The sequence below is a fragment of the Grus americana genome, chromosome 17, assembly GCF_028858705.1.
Source record: "Grus americana isolate bGruAme1 chromosome 17, bGruAme1.mat, whole genome shotgun sequence".
Classification (NCBI taxonomy): Eukaryota; Metazoa; Chordata; class Aves; order Gruiformes; family Gruidae; genus Grus; species Grus americana.
Window position 1 is genome coordinate 8,513,626 of NC_072868.1, and position 22,500 is coordinate 8,536,125.

At 46.4% G+C, this 22,500-nt stretch overlaps 1 protein-coding gene across 6 annotated transcripts; it reads left to right on the forward strand.

Annotated features, from left to right (window-relative positions):
* Positions 1 to 1,422: 1,422 nt before the first annotated feature.
* Positions 1,423 to 21,679, forward strand: NCOA5 (nuclear receptor coactivator 5). 6 transcript variants are annotated; one of them, XM_054845292.1, is made up of 10 exons: positions 1,458 to 1,519; positions 4,961 to 5,147; positions 5,683 to 5,790; positions 9,794 to 9,857; positions 13,415 to 13,792; positions 14,061 to 14,176; positions 14,328 to 14,454; positions 16,760 to 16,959; positions 18,906 to 19,229; positions 19,659 to 21,679. In XM_054845292.1, the coding sequence occupies exons 2-10, from the start codon at positions 4,985 to 4,987 to the stop codon at positions 20,312 to 20,314; spliced, it is 2,136 nt and encodes a 711-aa protein (XP_054701267.1). In that variant the 5' UTR covers positions 1,458 to 1,519; positions 4,961 to 4,984; the 3' UTR covers positions 20,315 to 21,679. The 6 variants fall into 6 exon arrangements, with proteins under 6 accessions (XP_054701272.1, XP_054701269.1, XP_054701267.1 ...); XM_054845293.1 differs by lacking the exon at positions 5,683 to 5,790; XM_054845296.1 differs by lacking the exons at positions 4,961 to 5,147; positions 5,683 to 5,790 and adding an exon at positions 10,113 to 12,957 and having other exon boundaries at positions 1,485 to 1,519.
* Positions 21,680 to 22,500: the final 821 nt, after the last annotated feature.

Genomic DNA, 22,500 nt, shown 5'->3' on the forward strand with positions numbered 1-22,500 from the left:
TTTGCTCTTGCCCCACCAGCTCGTTCCTGAGGCAGAAGTTTGAGGTTTCACTTCATTTTCCCAACGGTAATTCAGAGAGATGGCCCTGGAGAGCCCCTCATCGCTGCCCGCAGGCCCTCGCCTCTGCATGGAGTCCCCACAAATACGTCAGCCCAGAAACGGGAAGGGGCAAAAGCACTGGAGGCCTGATTGTGACTCCGGCCAGCCACCCGCCTCTGGCTCAGTTCCCTCAGAGGAGTCCCCGAGCGGTCTCCAGGGAAGTTCCAGGCTCCCCTGCCCGCCTAGAGACTTTCCCTGGGCTCCTCTTTCCATCACAGCATGTGGCCAGGCAGGAGCCATGGCTTCTCAGCATCCCTTCACATCCCGGTCACACACCGTGCTGCCGCCCTGTCCCGCCACAGTCATGCTGCGCCCGTGCTGCAGCGATGCCTGCGTGGCCACACTGCGACTGCCTTCCTGGCCAGTATCGCTGCCTCAGCCCCAGCTCTGAGGCTGCCAGCCCTGGGCTGCCGGCCACCGGTGGGCTTTGCTGGGTCACTCCTGCTCCCGTGCAGTGGCTGGCAGGAGGGGAAGGCAGCGTGCTTCCCCGAGAGTGACGGCAGGGTGGGCAGCCGCGGGAACTGCGTGCTCTGGATTCCCCAGCCTGCCGTCACTTCCCAAAACTGACTCACTCGAGAGCACGAAGGGTCCCAGGGGAGTCTGAAGGGCAGAGACAAGGAGGCAAAGGTGGCAAGGGGATTTCTGGGCTCGGCTCCCCGGGGCTTGGCCTGGGAAGTCCCCACAGACCTGGGCACCGGCCGTGCAGAACACGTTTGCGGCTCCGAGCTGCGAGTGCTCCCTGCTCCCGGCCCCGAGACGGCCCCGAGCGCCGCGGAGGTGGCAGGGCCCGGTGCTCACCGGCCGGCAGGAGCTGCTCAGACGGGAGCCCTCGGCCCGCGCAGCCTGCCCCGATCCCGGGTGCCCGCATAGCGCGGCAGGCCGGTGCTGGCGCTGCTGCTCGGCGCGGCCCCCGCGGCTAGGGGCGGCGGCCCGGGGCCCCGCTCACCGTGGGCACGCCATGGCCCGCGGGCGTCAAGCCGCTGGCACCGCCACCGCCGCGGAGCCCGACCCTTGCCCTGGGCGGGGGGGCGACAGCAACGGCGGGGGCCGGTCCCGGTCCCGGCCACCGCCCCCGCGCCCCGCCTCTCCTCGCCTCGCCTCGCGCGGGGTCTCGTAGCGCCACCCAGCGGCCTCGCCCCGCCGCCCTCTGCTGGACTACAAGTCCCAGCCTGCCTTGCGGCGGCGGCTCGCGGGGCATGCGCGGAGCCAGGTAAGGCGTGCCGCCTCGCGCGCGGCGGGCTCTTGCCTCGGCAGGCATGGCGGCGAGCGGTGCGTCAGCGCGCCGTGCCGTAAAGCGCGAGGCGTCGCCATACCGGCGGTGCTCCCCCCCTCCGTTTTGCGACATCGCCGTGCGGCAGCGGCGGTTGGCGCCTTTGTCCTGGCGGGCGGCGGCCTGAGGCGGACCGGGCCCGGCGCGGCGGTAAGTCTGCGGGCGGGCGGTGGTGGCGGCCCCACGGCTCCGGGCCGGCGGTGCGGTTTTACGCGGAGCGTTCGAATAAAAGACGTACCACAGCAAACCTTGTGGAGGGCTGAGTCCTTCCCGGCCGCCGCTCTGGGGCCGGGCGTGCCCCGCGGCCTGGCCGCGCCTCCGCCTCACCGCCCGGCGCGTCCGGGAAATGGCAGCGGGGGAGCGCGGGCTCGCTGGAGCTGCTCCGCTCCGCTCCCCTCCCCTGGCGGGGGCGGCACCGGCCGCGGGCGGCACCTTGCTTCCCGTGGCGGCCTGGGGCCGGTCGGTACGCAGGGTTACCGCAGCTGAAAGGCGTCTCTTCCCCGGTCAAGAGGTGCAACGGGTGATGTCGTTGGTGCTATCGCGATATGGGCAGGGAGCGCGGCCCAAGGGAGCACCTGCGGCCTCGTGTGAGAACTGCGGCCACCGGTGAAGCGTCAGGGATGTGGTTTTTCCTCACCGCCGCTTGAGAAAGCTGTGAGTACCGACAGAGGCAAGGGTGCTGGCCGGAGCAGGAGAGGAGAAGCCTGGCTTGCGTTCTCACAGCAGCAGCAGGGTCCTCAGGCAGGAAGGTGAAAGTGTTCTCTGTGTTAGTGTTTTCCTTGCGGGCAGCTCTGCGTCTGCCTGCTGTCCTGGGTGCAGAGGACCAAGGCAGGTGGGCGCTGCCCAAGAACGGCCCTCCTGGCCCCAGGCCAGGCATTTGGGGCGGCTGCCTGGCAGGGCTTGGCTCTGAGGTGCTGAGAGGTGCTGGGTGAGAAGCTTACTGCTCCTCAGCACCGTTCCTTTCTGTGGTGGGTGGCTTTTTTTTTTTTTTCACCTAGCCCGGGAACTTCCTACAGACTTCTGCGTAACGTTTCACTCACGTCAAATTAGCTTCAACATCCTACTTTGACTGTGTCTTGCTTTCTGAAGCTGTAGTGCTATTAATAAATAACTTTTATGTAAAAGATTTTTAGGGAAATGTGGCTTTAATTAACTTCCAGAGGATTTATTGGCACACAAGCTGTGGGCTGTCCTGTTGTAGGAACCTGTTCAGCCTGGTGCTCGGTTTCTGCATGGGGGTATTGGCACCTTTAAGCCGCCCAGGTGCGTAGTTGGTCTCTCTGGCTGCATTTGTAGAAAAAGACTTAATGTGGCAATCAGTTGTTCACCTGGTGTAGCGTGCCTAAAGCTGGGACAACATTTATTCTGGTCTTACGATTAGTAAATGGCCCTTAACTATGTAATCTACCAAGTGGAAAATGGTAAGAGACAGTAAATGCTCCTATATGAAAGTTCTCTAGTAATTCAAGCTGAGTGTTTATGATTTATTGCTTTGTTTTGAAAATGACTTGCAAGTGGAAAAAATAGTTTTTCTTCATATGGAAAGCTCTTGCATCGTCTTCCCCAGCCACTCCTTACTATCCCCACTCTTAGGAAACAGAAAAGGGAATTTCTTACTGCTTTTTATACTGAAAGTGAAACGTCCCGCCAGGAGCACTTACAGGTCTCGTTGACATCCATTTGTTGTGTGTATACGTGATGTCCCGAGACTGCGTGCACAGGTCGTGCTGCCTGAGTGGGTGCTTGCAGCGGCTCCGAGTGCCCATCCCTGGGGGTGCTTGGAGCCCGGCTGGAGAAGGCTGTGACTGCTGGATCCAAGTTGGACATCACCCTGCTCTGAATGGGAACTTGGACTTGATGGGTCGTTCCGTGTTTTATAGCCGCTTAATTATTTTGGGAGAATTTTGAAAACTTCTTTCCCCTCAGCTGATGAGAACTTGAGTTGCAATAGTGGAATAGAAGTCTAGTGCTTCTATATGGAAAAATGGGACAAGATTTGGTACTTCTGACAGGGGAGGTAAAACTGTGTGGGCGGACAAACTTACAGGAGGATTGAGGCAACTGTGGTAAAAGAAAGGACTTTTTTTGTTTGATTTTGGTTTCGGTATTGGGATTTTTCCCTCGTCCTTGTTCTGGCAGTTCAGTTTACTTTAAAAAGTTTATTAGACAGGGAGGCGTTCTCTGCCTCCCATCCCTGAGGGCTTCCTAAAAGAAGAAGAAAAGTGATACAAATGTAATCTTAAAAAAAAAAAAAGGAAGAAAAAAAAGGAAAAAAAAAGGGGGGGGGAAGGTGCAAACCCCAAAATTTTATGTCTCAAATCTGGAGTAGATGTATTTTTCATGCCAGTTAAGTGTTGTAGAAGTATTTATGTAAAAGTGTTTTGTATTTTTGGATGTTTGACTCATTTATTTATAGGCTACTTTTAAATTGTAGCAAATATAGGTTACTGTTAGGGAGTGTGTTGGTTGGAGGCATCTCATGATGAACAGTAAAAGTTTCTGTTGATACATTCAATTTCATTCAATTTGATACATTCTTTTTCCAGAATTATTACATGTTAGAAAATCCTGCCCTGCATTCCTGTAGATGAATGTTTAGGAAATATGACAACTTTATTAAATAGTTTGCAAACTTTCAAGTTAATCTTGGCAGTTTCGGTGTTTTACTTTTTTAAGCTTTATGTAATGGTAACTTTAAAACCAGAAAGTATGAATCCTGGGTGGAGTTTGGCAGAGGTTTTTTTGTTGGCTCAGTAGAATTTGTTACGTTTGTTTGTTTGTTTGTTGGAGGGTTTTGTGGTGTAATTCTTTGGGTAAATTTGCAGTGAATGTTGCTGACTGCTCCAGCTTTGTCTGCAATAGTGTGGGTTAACAAGGCGTACTTTTGCCGTATGGGGGGAGATGAGGTAGCGGTACAGCATTTACGTGGGGTGGTTAAATTCCCAGCTGTGGACCCGCCTTCTGTGGGAGCTGATGTCTCTGTGGGGACAAGGATATGCTGGTTAGTAGGGGTATGAATGAGAAACAGTGTTTTCTGGTATTGGAAAGCTGAAATTTCACGTTTAGTAAAGGGATCTGAGTGTGGTCACTTAAGAACATTCAAACAGTATTTCCTGGTGTCTCATTCAAAGCCTGTATTGAAATATTTGGGTCCTGTTATGTAATGTTGCGATGAGTGTTTCCTTTCTGCGTATTAAAATGTTGCATAAATTTCAACACTTCTTACCAGTGGACTGAAGAAATAGATACGACAACAATGGGTGTATTGAAAAGCTTAAAGTTAAGATGTTTTAGTGGAAAATGAGTTTTATTTGTTATCTTAGTTTGGAGTTAAACCATTAAAATTTATCTGCAAAATAATTAGGTTTACTACCTTTCAGTATTACAGAAAAGCTCAGCCAAAATGCTGCGGTATACATTTTTGCCAGACCTCTATATCCCTTGTATTAAGATTTCTCTGGAGTGAAGTTTGCGTCAAGCAGACCCAGTTGGCTTCTAGTCTGCAAAGCTGTTAAGTTTAATCTTGTTCCAGTTTAATTTTAATGTCATGGATTGAAATTATATGCATGGCCGTTTTTCTTTTTTGCGAAGAGTTGGATTTGGAACGAAAGCAAAATGGCTCGAGGACGCAAGAGCAATAGCATCAAACAGAGCGACTTCACTAACAGCACCAATCCTCAGGATTTAGAGAGAAGACTTTTTGTCGGCAATTTGCCCACAGACCACATGACTCGTGAAGAAATGGAAGAGATATTTTCAAAATATGGCAAAATCAGGGGTTAGTATATTATCTTATGCCTTTTTGTGGCTGGGAATTCAGTGAGAAATATAACTTTCATGCTTGTCACATTGCTGTTTGATGGGAGGAGTGACTAATGTTGTTCCTAAAAAGTGACCTTTTAATGATAATTTTCTCTGCCTGCGTTTTCTCTGAAAAAGTGATTCCTTCAGTACAGCTGAAGCGTAATGCATATATATATATAAGCTATGTTTTAGCTTTTGGGGTTGCAGTGTGATGTTACAATACTCTTTCAAGTGACTTCATAGTCTCTTAATCAAACCTTGGTCACTTCATGGGCTGTATTTTGGTCACTGCCTTGTCAGAAGGAAGTTGATCTATGAAATATATTTCAGAGTCTTTAAGCTCTGCATTTTGATCCCGGTAGATTTGTTTTTTCCCAGGAAACTTGCATAGTCATTTCTGGGTAGAGCCCCTTTGCTTGTTCACCTGGTGGGGTTACGTGATGGCCTGGGTGCGGGTTAGTACTGTCCCTTAGTTGTAACCGGTCTTGCCCTGCTGTTAACTTTTCCAGCCCTCAGCATGTACCATGGCTATGGGTTCGTGCAGTATGACCGTCTAGAAGATGTCCAGGCCGCTCTGGACGGTGAGAAGGGTCGCCTTTATAAAGGGTATAGATTAGGTAAGGAAAACTGATCGGTGCTCTCCTACTGACCCTAGCATGCGTTCTGGTAGAAAGAGTGCTTTTGTTTTAAAGCTCTCTGGAAAGATCACTATGTGAAACTTGCCTGGCGCAAGTCTAAAATCACTTTTACTAGGTATGTATTTGCCTTCTGAGTTACTTGCTGTAAGTGCTGTGTGGTTCATCTGCAGTGTTTTCTCTTGCTACCTAGGTCTTACTCTGAACTTATTTTTATGTGTTAGTATTTGAAAAAGCTCTATTACCCTGTGTAAGAAACTGTTTGACATGTAAGCCCTGGAAAGCAATCATTGAAATCTCATCCGTGTAGTTTTAAAAACATTTGCGAACCAGTATTGGGCTTCATCTTGAAAGGTTCAGAGGAATTGGTTGCAGTGCTCAGCGGCTTCTTAGATAAGTAATCTTAACTTGGATTTTTTTGCACATGTGAAATCAATCTGTAAGCAGTGCTATAAATACCAGATGCTTTAAAAAGGCCATTTTCATAAAGATGAAAATAATTCTGCTAAATGTGCTGGGAGCAAACTTAAACAGAAATGAATGGTTAGAAATCTAAGAGTAATCTATTAAATGCAAGGAAAAAGTTACTTTCAAAGTAAACCTGTGCTAATTTAAAGAAAAAACAGTTTGACTTAGGAAGGAATGAAAGGAGCAATAAATAACTTGTGGGAAGGTGTGTGTACAGTAGGAAAGACGAGCCTGAAGATGGAAATGGAAGCAAATAGACAAGGAGGGTAGAAGGACAAAAGAAGAAATTATGGCCAGCATTGTCGAAGTGTAGAAGCTTAAATAGGAACAACTGTGGCTGTGTTAGAAGCTGAGGTGTAACTGTCTGGAAATGATAAAATTTCTCACTGGAAAGGACCACCTAGTCTTCAGTTAATGTTTCTGCTGTTTTTGAAGAGGCAGAAGGTGTCAGTTTTGATATAGTTTCCATTTCAGTAGGAGACTAAAAAAGGTAAACCAGCAGCTACCAAAACTAGAGCTCTCCAAAAAATTAAATCTAACATCTATGAGGCTCAGGGAAATGAAGACCTGCCTAGGCTATTAATGTTGTTTTTCCACAAGCTTTGGAAAACTAGGGAGTTTCCAGGGACCTAGCAGAGCGCTGCAGATGTGCCAATAGGCAGTGTCAATGGGATGAGCCTGGCATCAGCCCCTGGTAACGAAGGTATTCTTTCACCTGACTCTCAGTGAGAAGTGAATTAATTAATGCCAATCAAAATAAATCCTGTCTAACTAACTTATGATACTGCAAGTTTTATGGCTGAAAGTAGCAGTGTTGATGTAAAAGACTTCTGTAAGATGTTTGATTTGATTAAGAAAATAGAACTATTAAAACCAACATAGGGTTAAATGGATTTCAAATGAATCTCAGCATAACATAGATGGAATTGGTCAGTGCTTTGAATAGTGTTCTGGAAAAATTGATTCCTGGCCATACAGTGCTTTTATAAGTGACTTGGAAAGAAAACACACAATCATCTTTTAAAAAGAGAGAATGAAATAATGAAGATTGAGTCATTGATGGTGAAATGACCTGGACTTCTTCCTAAGCTGGATGCAGGCAGAACTGAGCTTTCAGTAAAGCTAAAAAGGAAGATCTGCACCTAGCAGGAATGGTTTTGTCATCCTTAGCTGTACAAAACACAGATTTGTAAGCAGGGAGGTTTTTGTACTTGTGGGTTTTTGCTGCTGGAATACTGTGTTCAGTTCTGGTATGCCTGGTTCAAAAGGATAATGCTAAATTGGAGAAGCCTCAGAAAAATCTGAAGAAGGCTTAAAGAGTTGAAGAACAAGCCTAGTAAAAGCCTCAAGATCAAGGAGTGTTGTGATCTGTGTGTTACAGACAGACCTGGAGTTAAGTGAGTTTTAATCTGGTAGTTATAGGTATGACAAGTCCTTAAATGGAAATAAGTAGTTTTCTTTTAACAGCAAAGTAATTTACTTCTGGAATAACTTATTGGAACTTTGGTGGTTTCTGTGCTCTGAAGACTATTAAATTGGAATTGGATGTTTTACTAAAAGATAAGTTCTAGTTCAATGCCACTGCTGCACTTGAGATAGGAATGTGATTCAAGAAACTCTTGTCACCCGTGTTTATTCAGAAGGTTACGCTGTATGATTACAGTGGCCCTGTCATCTCAAAATCCTACAAGACAGAAGACTTTTTTTTTCCTCAGAAGTTTTGTCAATGTTCAAATACTTAACCTGTAAATGCTGTTGGCATTAAATAAAGTGTTATTAAATCTGTTCATTTTGCACAAGAGAAGGATCCCTGTCAAAGGTGTTTTTTCTTCTAGTAAAATATTTTTGTTCAGGTTTAAATACATAGTTTTTTATTTGAAAGAAATGTATGGTATTGAGTGTAAAAAAATCATAATAGGTTTCTGCATCTTAAAACAGACAATAAAAATAATCTTAAACCAAAGAAAGCAGATAGTGTCTTGCTTAAAGATAACACTTGACTTTAAGGGGAAAAAACTCTCAACTAAAAAATAAATGCAAGGAGAACAGCTGCTTCAGTTATGCAGTCTGAGTATTAAATACAATTGCTAATAACACAACAAGGTAAAAGGCTTTGGGAGAATTTAACTCCAGTGTTGCATTATACTAATACTTCCAGAAATGCATAGAAGTGTTTTCATATCTTTAATGAGTAAAACTATGTAGGGAATAAATGTCCTTCAAATTTAGTTTGTGACAGTAGACAATTCAGCTGTATTTTATGGTGGAGAGACTGCTTTGTGGTCCTGTGAATGTTGTTATGCTGCATTTGTAGTTAACGTTCAGATTGCGCTTGCCTCTCTCCCCCCCTTCAAAAAGAGAACATGCTGCTTCTTGATTGACAACAAGAACAAAAATTAGAACTAATCCATTAATTCTAATTTTAATCTTGAAAGTAATGAAGGATAGTTTGGGAAGTTGCAGAAGATGTTAAGACTAAGTTTGCCTAAAGGCATTGTGGCACATTTATTCGCTCGCAAGAGCTTTGAAAGTAGCTAATGTAAATATCTAATAAGAAATTTTTATTGACAATAGATTCTCAGGGAGCAGATAGGACCTAAGTTTGTTTTGCTTTTTTCCTTAAAAGGCTCTCAGACTAAAAGATCCGAAGTCATTTCTGTTTGTTCTTGCCCCCTTCCAGTACATCATTTCATCTTCAATCAGCTGTTACGGAGGGCTTTGTTTCTTCACAGTAGAACAATATGGGTCTCTGCCAGTTCTGGGCAACTTCACTTTTTCTGGTTGAGAACAAGACTCTGTCTCTTCAGCTCTCTTACTTCTTTGTATTTCACTTCATGGTGTTTTTCATGGAGATGCTCAGAAGCCAACCAATTTTCAAATTTCTGATCCGTTGCATCAGTTTGCATCATGTTAACAGTGGTGTTTTGAATGCACCATGTTGACTTCATAAGGAGCTTGTGCTTCAGGCTCCTTGGATCCCGTTTCCTCAGTGGTGGAGGCTGTACAACTTAATGCTGCAGCAGTCCCTTGGAACACAGTTGCACGTGCCACTTGGGAACCCTTGGATTATTTTCAACAAGGGTAGCGGCATGCTCCATTGAACAGGACTGGCTGTGAACTTAAGACTGTGCTGGCCATCAGCTTCCTTTCTCGGAGATTTTCAGACTCTGCTTTTTCTCCTAGAGTCCATGAGTTGCTTTCTGCTCGCTCATAGACTGCAGAAGAAAGAGTTTCTCTTACAGAATGAAGAGTCTGGATGTAGGCCTGAACATAAAGGGTTAAAAGTTCACCCAAGCTGCCCACCCTGTTTTGAAGTCAGAGAAATCCATAAAAATTTCATTATGTTGTACCATCTAAACTTAATAAAAAATTGTCAAAGTGACAATGTCTGTCTGCTGAATGGATTTTCTTGCACCATCTGGATGTTGTTGAGCTTAAGTTGCTTTCATTTGAATTGTGCTGATGATCTTTTTTTTGTTCCATAGCATTGAACAGATGGGTTGATTATTCTTTACAGATATTAAAGCAGCGGAAAGAAGAAATATGAATAAGGCTTCATCAAGGTCCAGTCCGGCACGAAGGTAAAGTACCTGGAAGCAGTGAGTTATACTAAGAAGGTCAGGCTTTTAGGGCATGAGCCCAGCAGCCTGTGCTAAATGTCTGTGTCTCTTCCCTACCACCACCTCCCCAGTCAAATGGAGACGCTCAAGCGTGACAGTCGGAACATGGCTGCTCCACCTCTAAGAGCCCTTCTGGCGCTGACACCTCAGGAGGCACGAGGGAAACCTCGTGTCTGCTGCTGTTACTACAGCTAAGCGTTATGTTTTGCAGCACAGGTTGTAAGAGACTTGTGAGGAAGAATACACTTCATGTTTGCTCCTGCCTCAAGTATCAGAGAAGCCAAGACATATCTAGAGAATGCCGAGGGGCTGTAGCATTCCCAGTGTCATGCTGCAGAGGACTTCAGGATCTTGACTCTTCTGATGTCGAAAGCTTCCAGTGCTGAAATGAGACTGGAAAAGAACATGCAAGCGAAGCATGAGACAAAGCAAACATCTCTATTGCACTGTCCTGTCTGCATGTGTGCTTGTGTTGTCAGTACCTGGAACCAGTGCCCTTCTGCACAGTTAGAGTGTACCTGCCAGCTTCTCCTGGTTTCCCACCCCTCGGTAGGCATGCTGTGTGCAGCTCCTGCACATCCTCTGTGTGTGAAGTCAAGGCAAGTGGAGAAGACACGGACTGTCTTGTCACAGGAAGATAACTTCGGTTTCCTTTCCATGGCATTACTAGGGAGCGCACAAAGACGTGCCATGGTTACACTCTGGTATAAGGCGTGCATCTTCTGTGTCTATACTGTAAAGCTTTCCACACAAAGGAGTGTTGTGTGTCGGACTTGAAGGTAATCAAGCTCCCACGTGTGGTGTGCTCTACTAACTTCACCTGTTAAATTATAAAAAATGGGAGAAAAGTGCAACTAGCAAGACATCTACCACCAAAAATCAGAGAATGAGTAGCTGCAATCCTTGATATCGTCTCAATCTTTTGTATGTTGTGCACTTACCCTGTTGTGCACAGGGCCAAATACACTTGCAGAGACCAGCACGTGGGCATTGCCAGGAAGTGCTTCGGGCACACAGCTGGGGGTTCCCGTTACAGATGTGGCAAGCCTTGGACCCGGGCAGTGTCAGGTGTGCTTGGTGCCGGCACGAGGAGCCCAAGAATACTGCAAGTACATGAGCAGCAGGCACTGATGGCACATCTTTGGCCTCGGTGGCACTGCAGGTGCGTAATGCTGAAGGTGCCAGACAACACTCAATATGAGAGGCCGGCACCTATGCCATGAGTGTTGGTCCTTGGACCACATTGCAGAGGGGCAAGCAGCAGGCACTGATGCCGTGGGCATTGGGACCTGTGTCATCCTGCATCTGTGCAAGAGCAGCTGCCCATGTCTTGGGCCCTAAGGAGCACTGGAGGTGTGAGAGCCGTGGGCAGTGGTGCCATGGGCACCGGGCTGTAGAGCGGACTCCCACCATGGCTGCCAAAGGCTTTGATGACACTGTGACAGGCACTGGATTCCAGCGGGCACTGCAGACACCATGGCCATCCTGTGTCACTAGCACCAGGTCCCAAGTAGCACCATGGGCACGGATGGCAATGAGATCATGGCTGCAGATGCACAGATGGCGGATGATGGACTCTGGACTGTGCTGCAGGCGTGTGAACAATGGCTGCTGATGCTGGGGTGCGCAGTCCCGCTGTGCTAGAGGCGGCAGTGCTGGGACAGCGGTGCAGAGTCCTGAGCAGATGCGGGCAATGGTGCTGATGCTGTGGGAGTTGGACAGTGGTGACAGGCGCGGAAGCAGAAGACTGCTGCGCCTTCGTGCTGCTGCCTCTCTGCAAGCAGCAGGGCAGCGATGCAGAGGCAAGAGCAGAGGAGACCCGCGCCACGTCGGTACTTCTGTCGCAGTTGTGCGTTGTTCATTCTGGATCTTTTTGTCTCTACAGATAATGAACGTGGCCTGTTCTGGTCACCCCCGCTCCAGCTGGAATAAATGTCATATGCCAAACAATTACCCTGCATCTGGCTGTTTTGCTATATAGTCTTACAGCTACAGAAAGATCAGTTACTCAATATCAATTAGAGCAAATCAGAAGTTTCCCCTGAGCTTCTGCCATTGTTCATTGTAGGTTGGGGGGAAGGGGGCGATGACGTGTATCTCTCATGGGATGTGGTTTCAATACAGATCATGAACAAAAAAGTGGATTTGTGTGTCCAAGAGGCTGAAGGAGTTTACACTTGTTTGTGTGCAAGTACAGTGTTTCTTTTCCAGAAGGAGCCTATGTATGCTCTTGGTGGCAACGCACTGTTTTGCCTCAAGATCTGTTTTGTATCTGACATTAAAAAAAAAAAAAAAAAAGAGAATGGCAGTGCTGCTGTGTATCCCCCAGCGCAGCTGGGTGTCTAACCACCGCAGTCCATGCACAGATGCTGCACATCCATCTCCTTACTGTCTGCTCTACCTGACATTGAACTCACTGCTCCTGTGGTTCTCTCCAGGTGACTAGTATGTGAATGCACTGTAGTGGAACCAGATTTATGTTCTGCTTATCTTTCATAAACTAGATGAGGCTGGTAGAGAACTCTCAAAGTCTGTCAAGTTTTGGAAATAAAAAGATTCAAAAAGCTGGGTTTTTTTCCAATGGTTGTCAGTATCTTGGAAAAACAGCATTCAAATACATGAAGCTCAGTCATTTCTCTGCAAGATTTTTTTATGTTTGGCTTAGACTACAGTGAAAGTTTTGGTTTTTTTCTGGAAAACAAAATATGACCTGGAAAAACACTACTGTTTTGGGAAAAGATGAAGACCGGAACGTTATTCTTTCTTGCCTCTGAAGATGGTGCAGTGCAAAGTCTGAATGAGATGGATCATTCAGATGTGACAGAGAAGCCTGTTGCTGCTGGGGATGCCATGCTGGTTGGGTTTAGTACCCTCTTAACATGTGGCATCGTAAACATAAGACTGGCTTTCTACGGAAACTATCCCTTCAAATCCTGGACACAGCGGTAGCTATCATTGCTTTCTGCTAGCAGCACAAACCCAACCACAACACAGAACCTACAGTGTCTTTGCTCACAACAAGCTCCTTTTTTAATCACATGCCAATAACAAGTTATTTCAGGTATGCTGCTGTCATTGACTAGTGAATTTAATGGATCCCTTGAATGCTGGCTATTGCATATTTGTGGGTATTAGGCTCCAACACCTTGAAGTCTCTCAAAGAATTTGCAAAAACTTGTTTGGTAGATGATCTGTGCCTGATATTTGAGGCCGGAGGCCTTGAAATGGTGGTTTCTGAGGTGCCTGTTCGCTTCTTCCACAGGTGCTCTACACTTTTAGTGATGCTCCATTAAGGAGCTTTCTGGGTCTTGCTTTGGCTATGATAAACATTGGAATTAAGAAACTTCTCCAGGCTGCTTCAACAAATATGGGCTTTGGGCAATTCTTGCTGTTGTGGGATAGGAGGGAGGATTCAGCTACTGAGAGAAGGGTTGCATTTGCACCTCAGGTAGGAGAACAGGGGTAACAGTACTCACGTCATTAGCAGTCTAATGGAATTTCCCTGGTGTTTTCCTCAGAGAGCAATATGCCTACGGGGATGGCCGAGATGCCAGACGTGACCGCTCCCCTCTTCGGGGGAGCCCACGGAGAGACCCCAGAGATGGCAGGGATGGTAGAAATGGGCGAGATTCCAGAGACACTCGAGACATCCGAGCTAGAGACATGCGGGACGCCAGAGACCACAGGGACCCACGAGACCTGCGAGACCCACGGGATGTCAGGGATCCAAGAGACTTGCGGGACCCTCGTGATGTTAGAGATCTTCGTGACCCACGGGAGCCACTGTATGATCGATACAGAGATCCACGGGATATGAGGAATCCACGAGATGTGAGGGATCCACGGGACATGAGAGATCCACGGGACATGAGAGACCCTCGGGACCCTTTATACAGGTAATTTCTGCGGGATTGTGTTTGCCAACGTGTTTTTATGGTGATCCTGCCTCAATGGCTGCACTGGTTTGAGTGGTGTCAGGCATTTAAGATAAGGAAATTGCTCTGACTGGGGACAGTTGGGTGCCTGCTTTGTGTGTTGTGGGGAGCAGGTGGGCACTTCAGAAATTAAACTTGAGGAAGGTCTGTGTGCAATGCATTGGCCAAAGTTATTGCCTGAAATTGCGCTGGAGCATGGAAACCTTTGCTGCTTCTGTAAACGTTGCAGACGAGATGAAGCTTATGACCGTTACCTTCGCCTTGAAGACTACTATCGGCGGAAGGATGACTCTTATTATGACCGTTACAAAGAGCATTTTGATAGAGCACCAGTGAATTCAGATGGTGAGTACCTGTAACATTATAATGGGCAGATTCACATCCTCCCTCTGGGAGGATGCGGGAGATGCCTGCGGTGCCAAGTGCACTGTGTTCTGTGACTCTCCAAGCAGGTCCAAAGGGCATTATTTGTTCTGTCCCTGTGGCTTGCTTTCAGACCGTCTGAAGCGTGAGGAGCGGCGCCGAGAGGAGCTGTACCGTCAGTACTACGAGGAAATCAAGAGACGTTTTGATGCAGAGAGACCTGTGGATTGTTCTGTGATAGTGGTGAATAAACAGACGAAGTAAGAAAATGGTTATGACCAATTTTATTATTGCATGGTAGAAGAAAATGGAATTAAACTTAGTCCTGCTTTGAGGTTGTTTGTCTTACAGGTTGCTCTTGAGGAGCATGGCTTTAGAGCCCTCAGAAAGCTACAGCTCCTGCTGCTGTTCTGGGAATATATTTTAATGAGATGGAGAAATATTTTATCTTGTGCTTTACTTTTATTTCCTTCTTGTTACCTATCACTATACCTTCTCCCGATATTTTCCACCTACTCTTAATATCAGCCTACTGTTGCAACAGGTTATAGTGGCTTGTACTTGTTCTTCATGGGTTGAATGATACAGAACTTACTAATATGTGCCAACCAGCATGTAGTACAGAGCAGTTATTGGGGTGGAGTTGTGGGGGTGTTCGTTTCACAGCTCCTGTCAGATTGGTTACTAGGTCAGATACCTGTCATTACCGTTAATCCTATGTGCAAGAAGTCCAAATTCACTGCTGAAAGTAGTCATAAACGATATCAAAAGCATGGGTAAGTAGTAATCAGGGTGATCTCATGTGGCAGTCTGAACACTTACTGAGGTGTCCCCACTCAAACACAGTGTGTCTTTTTATTGGATTAAATAGAAGATTGTTTATCTAGAAACAAAAATGCAAGACATCCCTGTAGAATAGCGTGCTTTCTCTTGGAATGTAAGGATTTAAAACAATTTTAGGAGTCAAAGGGACTTGTGTCAAAAACGTTAGTATGTCCTTAGTTTGGAGAGCAGGCGCTGTGTTGGGAACAGAGGGGTACACCTTGCCTGGTACAGTGGGAGGGGGCTGTAATGATGGCACCAGTCTGATGTCTGTATCTTTACAAATAAATATATTAAAGAATAGCAAAGATGTAAATAAATCATAAATCTGGGCTGGGGTCTGAAGAAGATGTTTGTCAAGGGGAAATGTAAAGCTCTGTCTCCTTAGCCCATCAGAAAAAGGATCAAGAGTTACTTTTATTTAACTTGTTCTATCTGTCAGGCAGAAAGAGAGAGCTGGCTCTTGTCTGATCTGGTGGTGGAAGACAGCAGGAAATTGGAACAAGGGAAGTAGTGAAACTAGAAATAGACTCCTGTAGTTTGCTTTTAACAGAGTTGATTACCTATTGGAACAAATCTTGAAAGGAAATTTTAGATTCTTTATCCTTTGGTGACTAAAAGTCTTTGGAAGATATTCTAGTAGACCACAAGTTATTCTACTTGATACAGGGAGAATTTTTTTTGTGTGCAAGAGGATCAGCTTAATATCCTAAGGATTGTTTGTTCTGTAACAGCTACAAACCTTAAGACCTGGAGCATGTTAATAAATCTTGGGTATTAAAGCATTGCTGTCACCTACTATAGACCTGTTGAAAGATGACTCCCAAATAACTTAGATATGCAATCGGTGTAGCTTAGAAATCCTTAGAAATCGGTGTAACTTAGAAATCCTGATGGGGAGGACAGGTTTAGTGACCATTACAATGTTCACATCCAAAGATGATAAATTGAACCTCTCTCAAAAGGTGTGTGTATATGCAGACTAAATTTCTCAGAATGCATATACAGTCAGTATTGCAGTTTTGGTACTGAATATAGTAAGCTTAAAAAAAGACTTGAAAACTTTAAGCTGTGCGAGCTATGGTTTGTGTTTGGAATGGGAAGTCTGCAGGGCAGTGGACACAGGAACAGCGCATCCATGGATGCTGTGTTGATGCACAGCAGATGTTAGAGCAGAAAGCAGCTAGTAGAACGAAAGAGCAAGATAAAATGTATTTGGAACTCAAGGGAATGTTTATGGATGGGTAGTTGTGCTCTGAAAATTAATCTTCAAGTCCAGAAGTTGGTCTGTGCTACAGTGAATTAGGATAAGGCACATTTGAACAGTTAAGATACTGAACGTAGCACAAGTAACTGACTTCAGTAGGTTAGCTGCTCTGCTGTGTACCCCTTAGATCTCTGCAGGTGTAAACTACCTCAATGAGTTCAGTTTAAACACGTTTATATGTAAGCAAATTTTAAATAGTGTAAATCCTGTTGCAAACACTCTCTCTCTCAGCTAAGCTGAGGCTTGATTTGTAATCAGTTAAACTGAAATGACTGATTCAGATCAAAATAAGGGTAGGATATGGGCTTTTATATTATTGTAATGCGATTGCTTTAATACTGTCCTGTTAAACACTATGAAGTTTGGCAAGCCATCAGAAAAGCAAATCTGAGATGACGGAGAGGGTGAATGTGCCAGGGTTTCTGTTTGTGTATGTGACTGACTTGTTAAACTCTGCTGGCTTTGCTTTGTGGTAGGGAGTACGCGGAGTCAGTGGGGCGGAAGGTGCGGGATCTGGGCATGGTAGTGGACCTGATCTTCCTCAACACAGAGATGTCACTGACGCAAGCCCTGGACGATGTGAGCAGAGGAGGCTCTCCTTTTGCCATTGTCATCACCCAGCAGCATCAAGTTCACCGCTCTTGCACTGTTAACATCATGTTTGGCACCCCACAAGGTACTGAGGTCTCAGTGAGCTATGTAGCTCTGTGGTCACTCTGAACCACTCAAAGTGCTGCTTTAGAACACTTTCTTTCAAGCACAGGACAAAGTTCATCCTTGCTGTGACATAAGTAGTTATTAATGACTTGACACCATGTCATAAATGTGAATATCATTATTTTAAAGTTTCCATAATACTTTATTTGTCCCTTCTCAAAAGGACTGTCTAATTTCTGCCAAAGAGAGAATCTCGGCTGCGTTTTTAGCACCTAACACTGCCAGCCTTTGCATCTTAGGGCGAGTCATGAACCCCCGCTCTAGAAATGCCTGCCTTGCCTTGGTAGATTTCTGAGTAATACCAGTCCAACCTCAGTTTATCTGTTCTTGCTCTCAAAGAGAGCATGTTTGGAATGTGACAAATTACAGCACAGATTTTAACACCAAATGTGATTTAAGGAAAATGGAATAAGGATAGCATATTCGGTCAAGGTAAAGATCTGATTGTGAAACTGGGAAGTTATAAAAAGATACAACTATAAAGTGATTTGGTGTACATGCTCCACCTTTTTAGCATTTTAGTGCCATTTATACTTCTTGCATCAGTTTCCATCTCAGGGTGTGACTTGATTGTTGTGAGCATGAGGGTGGGTTTAGGTATTAAAAAAACATCTTGTCAGAATGTGATCTCAGAAAGCAGCCTTTTGTTCTGATCAGGTTATTTCTCCCTTATTGTGTTCTCAAGTAATGTTTTGTGAGGTTCATCTGGGAGAGTAAACTTCTGAGTGCACAGTCACCGGTTTTTGTGTGCTTATGGACTGAAGAAGCCTGGGTTAACATCAGATGCAGATGTGATAGGAGGGTTCTTATTTCCTGCACAAACACAGCTCACACACACTTTCACCGGGCTTTCCGCTGCCCTTGGTTTTAACTCTAACTCCTTCAGTTTAACACCCGTCCTCCCACTAAAGCTTCTCTTCTTTACTGGATCTAACGGTGTATCAAATCTGATAAGAACCCCAATCATTAGCTCATCCACAGCTCTTTCTAGAGATTAAATATGCTCACTCGAACTGCACATGGCTACCTTTCCATTCACATTAGTTTCAGGGAACTCTTTCACAACTTGTGCAAAACGTAATGTCAAAATGAACCCTAGTTTCCTGTTACGAGGAAAAGGGTGGCAGGATTCGTTGATCTGCAGAAAAGGTCCCCAGAGCTTTGCACACTTTCTGGAAGGTAAAGGCCTTCTTTTTTGATCTCCCTGCTTAAATCTGTGTTCAGGGGAATATTTGTGCGTGTGCTTTGTGAGGTGGAAATAATGACCTCAAAAATTTTAAAAGGCAAGTGCAAAAAAAAAAAAAAAAGTTGGAATTGACCATTATTCATTGTATTACAGAAGAACTTGATTGCTGCTTATTGCCCCAGAGTAGTAAACATAAGCAGCAATGTGGCATTGAGCCAATGCTCCTTTCCTCCCCAACTCCTGCATGCACACACACTGTTTTAAGTACAGAACCAAAAAGTGTTCCCATCACTGTCCTGCTCTGGGAAGCGTCAGCAGCCTTCAGAGGGCAAGTTTTGGATGTATCCAAGGCTTTAGCAGTAGAAGGGCTGCAGCTGTCTCCTCTTGGAGCATGGAGAATTTATGTGAGAGGTAGAGGGAGCTCCTTTCCCTTTTAATTGGGTGAGAGGCAAGAAAAATATTTGTTGGGCTGATCCAATATCTTCTCAGAGCCCCCAGCTATGGAAGGAAAGGATGGCCTTGCCAGGTGATAGCCTTGAGCCTTCTGTTGGCTTAGGAAATTGAACTGTTCCTGTGTGCCTAGGGAGCTTCCCAAGTCTACGCTTTAAATCCCAAAGCAGTGCCTGCCTGCTGAATGAGATGTGCTGGTGTGCATGAGGCGAGGCACCTCCTGTTGACATCACTTTGGTTTACTTAAAACGTTTCTTTTCCTTGTGCAGAACACCGCAACATGCCCCAAGCTGATGCCATGGTGCTGGTGGCAAGGAATTACGAACGCTACAAAACAGAGTCACGGGAGAAGGAGCGTGAGGAAATCGCCCGGCAGGCTGCCAAGATGGCAGATGAAGCTGTTCTGCAGGAGCGGGAGCGCCCACCCCCCATGGAGGAGGGTGTCAGAGGAGGTCACCCTCCAGGGATTCAGACTCTCTTGAACCTGCTGGCAGACAATCGCTATCTAACTGCTGAGGAGACTGATAAAGTAATTAATTACTTGAGAGACCGGAAGGAACGGTTACTGAGGGGAAGCACTGATTCTCTGCAAGGTGAGTTTCTCAGCCCCAGACAAGGCTATTATTAATCGTTTGGTTTGTGGGTTCTCTGGGCTGGGACCTGAAAACAGTCCTGGGACTGCAGAGGAGTCCTGGTATCGTAACTTCCTCATACAGCACCTCATTTTATTGAGATGGATGTGTCCTTGGGAGTCCTGAGATGATTCAGATCTTTCATGTGAAAGGACTTTTAGATTGGATTCTCTCAGGGAAGCCACGGGATTGCCATAACTGGTTTGGCTGCTACACGAAGGGCAACAGTTCTGCTGAATGGTTTGGGTTCCCCAGAGCTGGGTAGCTCTCCTGTTCAGAGGGTGGGTATTCATTGATGCTTGTGCCTTTGGTAGCCGTTTCACTAGGGTTTTTTAGGTGCCCCATCAAGGGCATTTTCAGAGCTTTAACCCTTTTTCCTTTCTTTCCCAGCATCCATGTCAAGACAGTCTTTGGGGGCACCTTCAGGATCATCTCTGGGTAGTCAGTCCAGCCTTCCAAGCTCTCAGGCTCATCAAGGTTCACAGCCTCTGGTCTCTGCTCCTTCTGTTCCAGTGTCCTCTTCTAATCCTCAGCAGGAGCTTCAAGCAAAAATCCTCAGTCTCTTCAACAGCGGGGCGGCAGCGGCAGCAGCTGCTGTAGCGAACAGCAGTTCTGCAGCCTCTGCGGGCACTTCGGGTGGCACTCCAAACCAGAACTTTGCTAACATGGCCAGCGGTCAAGCCCGGTCAGCACAGATGGGTGCTGGAAATTTAAACCAGGCTCAGCAGAGATTGCAGACTCCAAGCACGCAGCTTCCTGCTCTCCAAGGCCCTTCAAGAAATGCAGGTCCAAGACCTGGAGCTCCTCCACAAGCTCAGTCGCTCTATGGTCAGCACCAAAATCGCCTCCCTGCACCTGGCAACGTACCTGCTCAAAGGCCAGTATCTTCTGGTATCAACTTTGACAACCCTAGTGTACAGAAAGCCTTGGACACCCTTATCCAGAGCGGTCCTGCACTCTCCCACCTAGTGAGCCAAACCGTGGCCCAGGGGCGAGCAGGGTCCTCAGCCCAGCAACCTATGGGTTCCTACCAGCGACACTATTAAAGCTGAGCTGTCAGGCCCTTTCCCCTTCCCTTTGCCATTCCATACTTCCAGCTGTTTAAAGAGTCTCCTGTCCTTGACACGGGATGGATGCCCCTGGATATGCATGTCCTCTCCACTTTGGCGAGAGTGTACCCCCAGTGGCATTGCTGCTGACTGTTGCTAGCGCTGCCCTTCCTCACCTTGGTCTGGTTAGCAGTGTTTGGAGAAGTATGCTCTATTTTCTCAGTGGCACAATGTGCTAAGAGCAGCTTTGGATAATTGGTTGTTTTGTCCGGTCCCAGAAGCTGCTGCAATGATGGTCCTCCTGCATTTTCCTCACTTCCAGTAGCTGGTGCATCTTCACATTGCGATGCAGTCTGGTCTCGCTAAATGGCCTTAGTATAGTTTTGGGTCAGTGGTTTTGAGGAAGTAGGGGGACTGAACAGAGCAGTACACTGGCTGGGCCTTTTTGGAGACCCACCTTTTTGGAATGGGCACTATTTTTCTTTGGATATCTTTTTTTATTTCTTTTTTTAATGGCATATAAGCCAGTTGGAAAGTATGGTGGTAGAGCTAGCAGCTGAACTCATGAAGCACACGCCTGAGTACTATTCAGTAACCCGGGACTGTGCCGTTTGGTCCTTCCGTAGCTGGACAGTCATCCTGGCAGAGTGAGGCAGAGAAATGCTCCTCACCTCACCCAGCTCACGGAAACTGGCAGCTTTGGTCTGAATACCATGGCAGATCTGAAATGCAAGAGCTTCCAGCCAAAGCAGAGATTTCAAATGGTCTGTCAATTTTTCTACACCGTGTAGTCAGTGTTAAGATCAATCTGTTAAATTTGGTGTATAAATTTCCTTTTCCTACAATTTTGCTGTGGGATGGTTGGTTACGGTAGCCCAACAGCTCAGCCGCAGCCCGGGTGATGTGCTGCTGGCCCTCCCTTGGGAATTCCTGCAGCCAGTTACCAGGTGGTGAATGTCTGCTCTCTGAAACTTCATCTCACTGCTTGACGGGTGTTTTGTCCATCTAAGGTGGAGAGGCAGTGCCAAGATGCAATATCATAATTTTATACATTTTTTTCAACACTTCAGTAGCTGCAGCGGACAGTTGAGTGGAAAATCAGGCAGTGATTCTTCACCATGTTTTTAACCAGTAACATACTTTGATACCAGAACACAAAGCGTCTCTTAACTATGTGGTCCTCCCCATCACGGCCTTCTTAGAGTCTGTAGGCTTCCTGCAGAGAACCGAAAGAAACTAAGAAAGCGGTGTTCTTGAAGCAGAGGATTTTTCTTTGTCCCAGGTGGTTTGTGTTGTAGCATTTTTTTTCTCTCTGTGCTGTTAACAAGAGGACATTACTTTTTAATAAAAAGACAGGAAAAACGTTTTGTTGCATTTTTGACACTTGACAGTTTGAGTACTACTGGAACACATTATTTCAATGTGTTTGCCGTTACTCTCTTCTTCCAGATAAGCTGTGTCAGACACTGCCCAGAATATTGTCTGTCCAGTTACAACACTTGGGTTTTGAAGTACCTCACAGATAGTTACTCGCACAGTGGACTTGGAGCTCATTGAGGGACCCACGCACTGGAGCAGCATGCGGCACGGGCTGGCGTGAGAGGTCCGAAGCCTCTCCGGCTGCTGGTGGTGGAAGGGGAGGGTGTGTGCTCAGACCAGCAGCTGGTCCTGTGTCTGTGCTGCAGTTGCTGTTAATTGTATGGCTGCTGCGTGAATCATACAATCATAGAATGGTTTGGGTTGGAAGGGACCTCAAAAGATCATCTAGTTCCAACCCCCTGCCATGGGCAGGGACACCCTCCACTAGACCACGTTGCCCAAAGCCTCATCCAACCTGGTCTTAAACACTTCCAGGGATGGGGCCTCCACAACCTCTCTGGGCAACCTGTTCCAGTACCTCACCACTCTCACAGTAAAGAATTTCTTTCTAACATCTAGTATAAATCTACTCTCCTCTAGCTTAAACCCATTCCCCCTTGTCCTGCCACTACACTCCCTGATAAACAGTCCCTCTCCATCTTTCCTGTAGGCCCCCTTCAGGTACTGGTAAGCCACAATTAGATCTCCCCGGAGCCTTCTTTTCTCCAGGCTGAACAATCCCAACTCTCTCAGCCTGTCCTCATAGGAGAGGTGCTCCATCCCTCTGATCAGCTTCATGGCCCTCCTCTGGACTCGCTCCAACA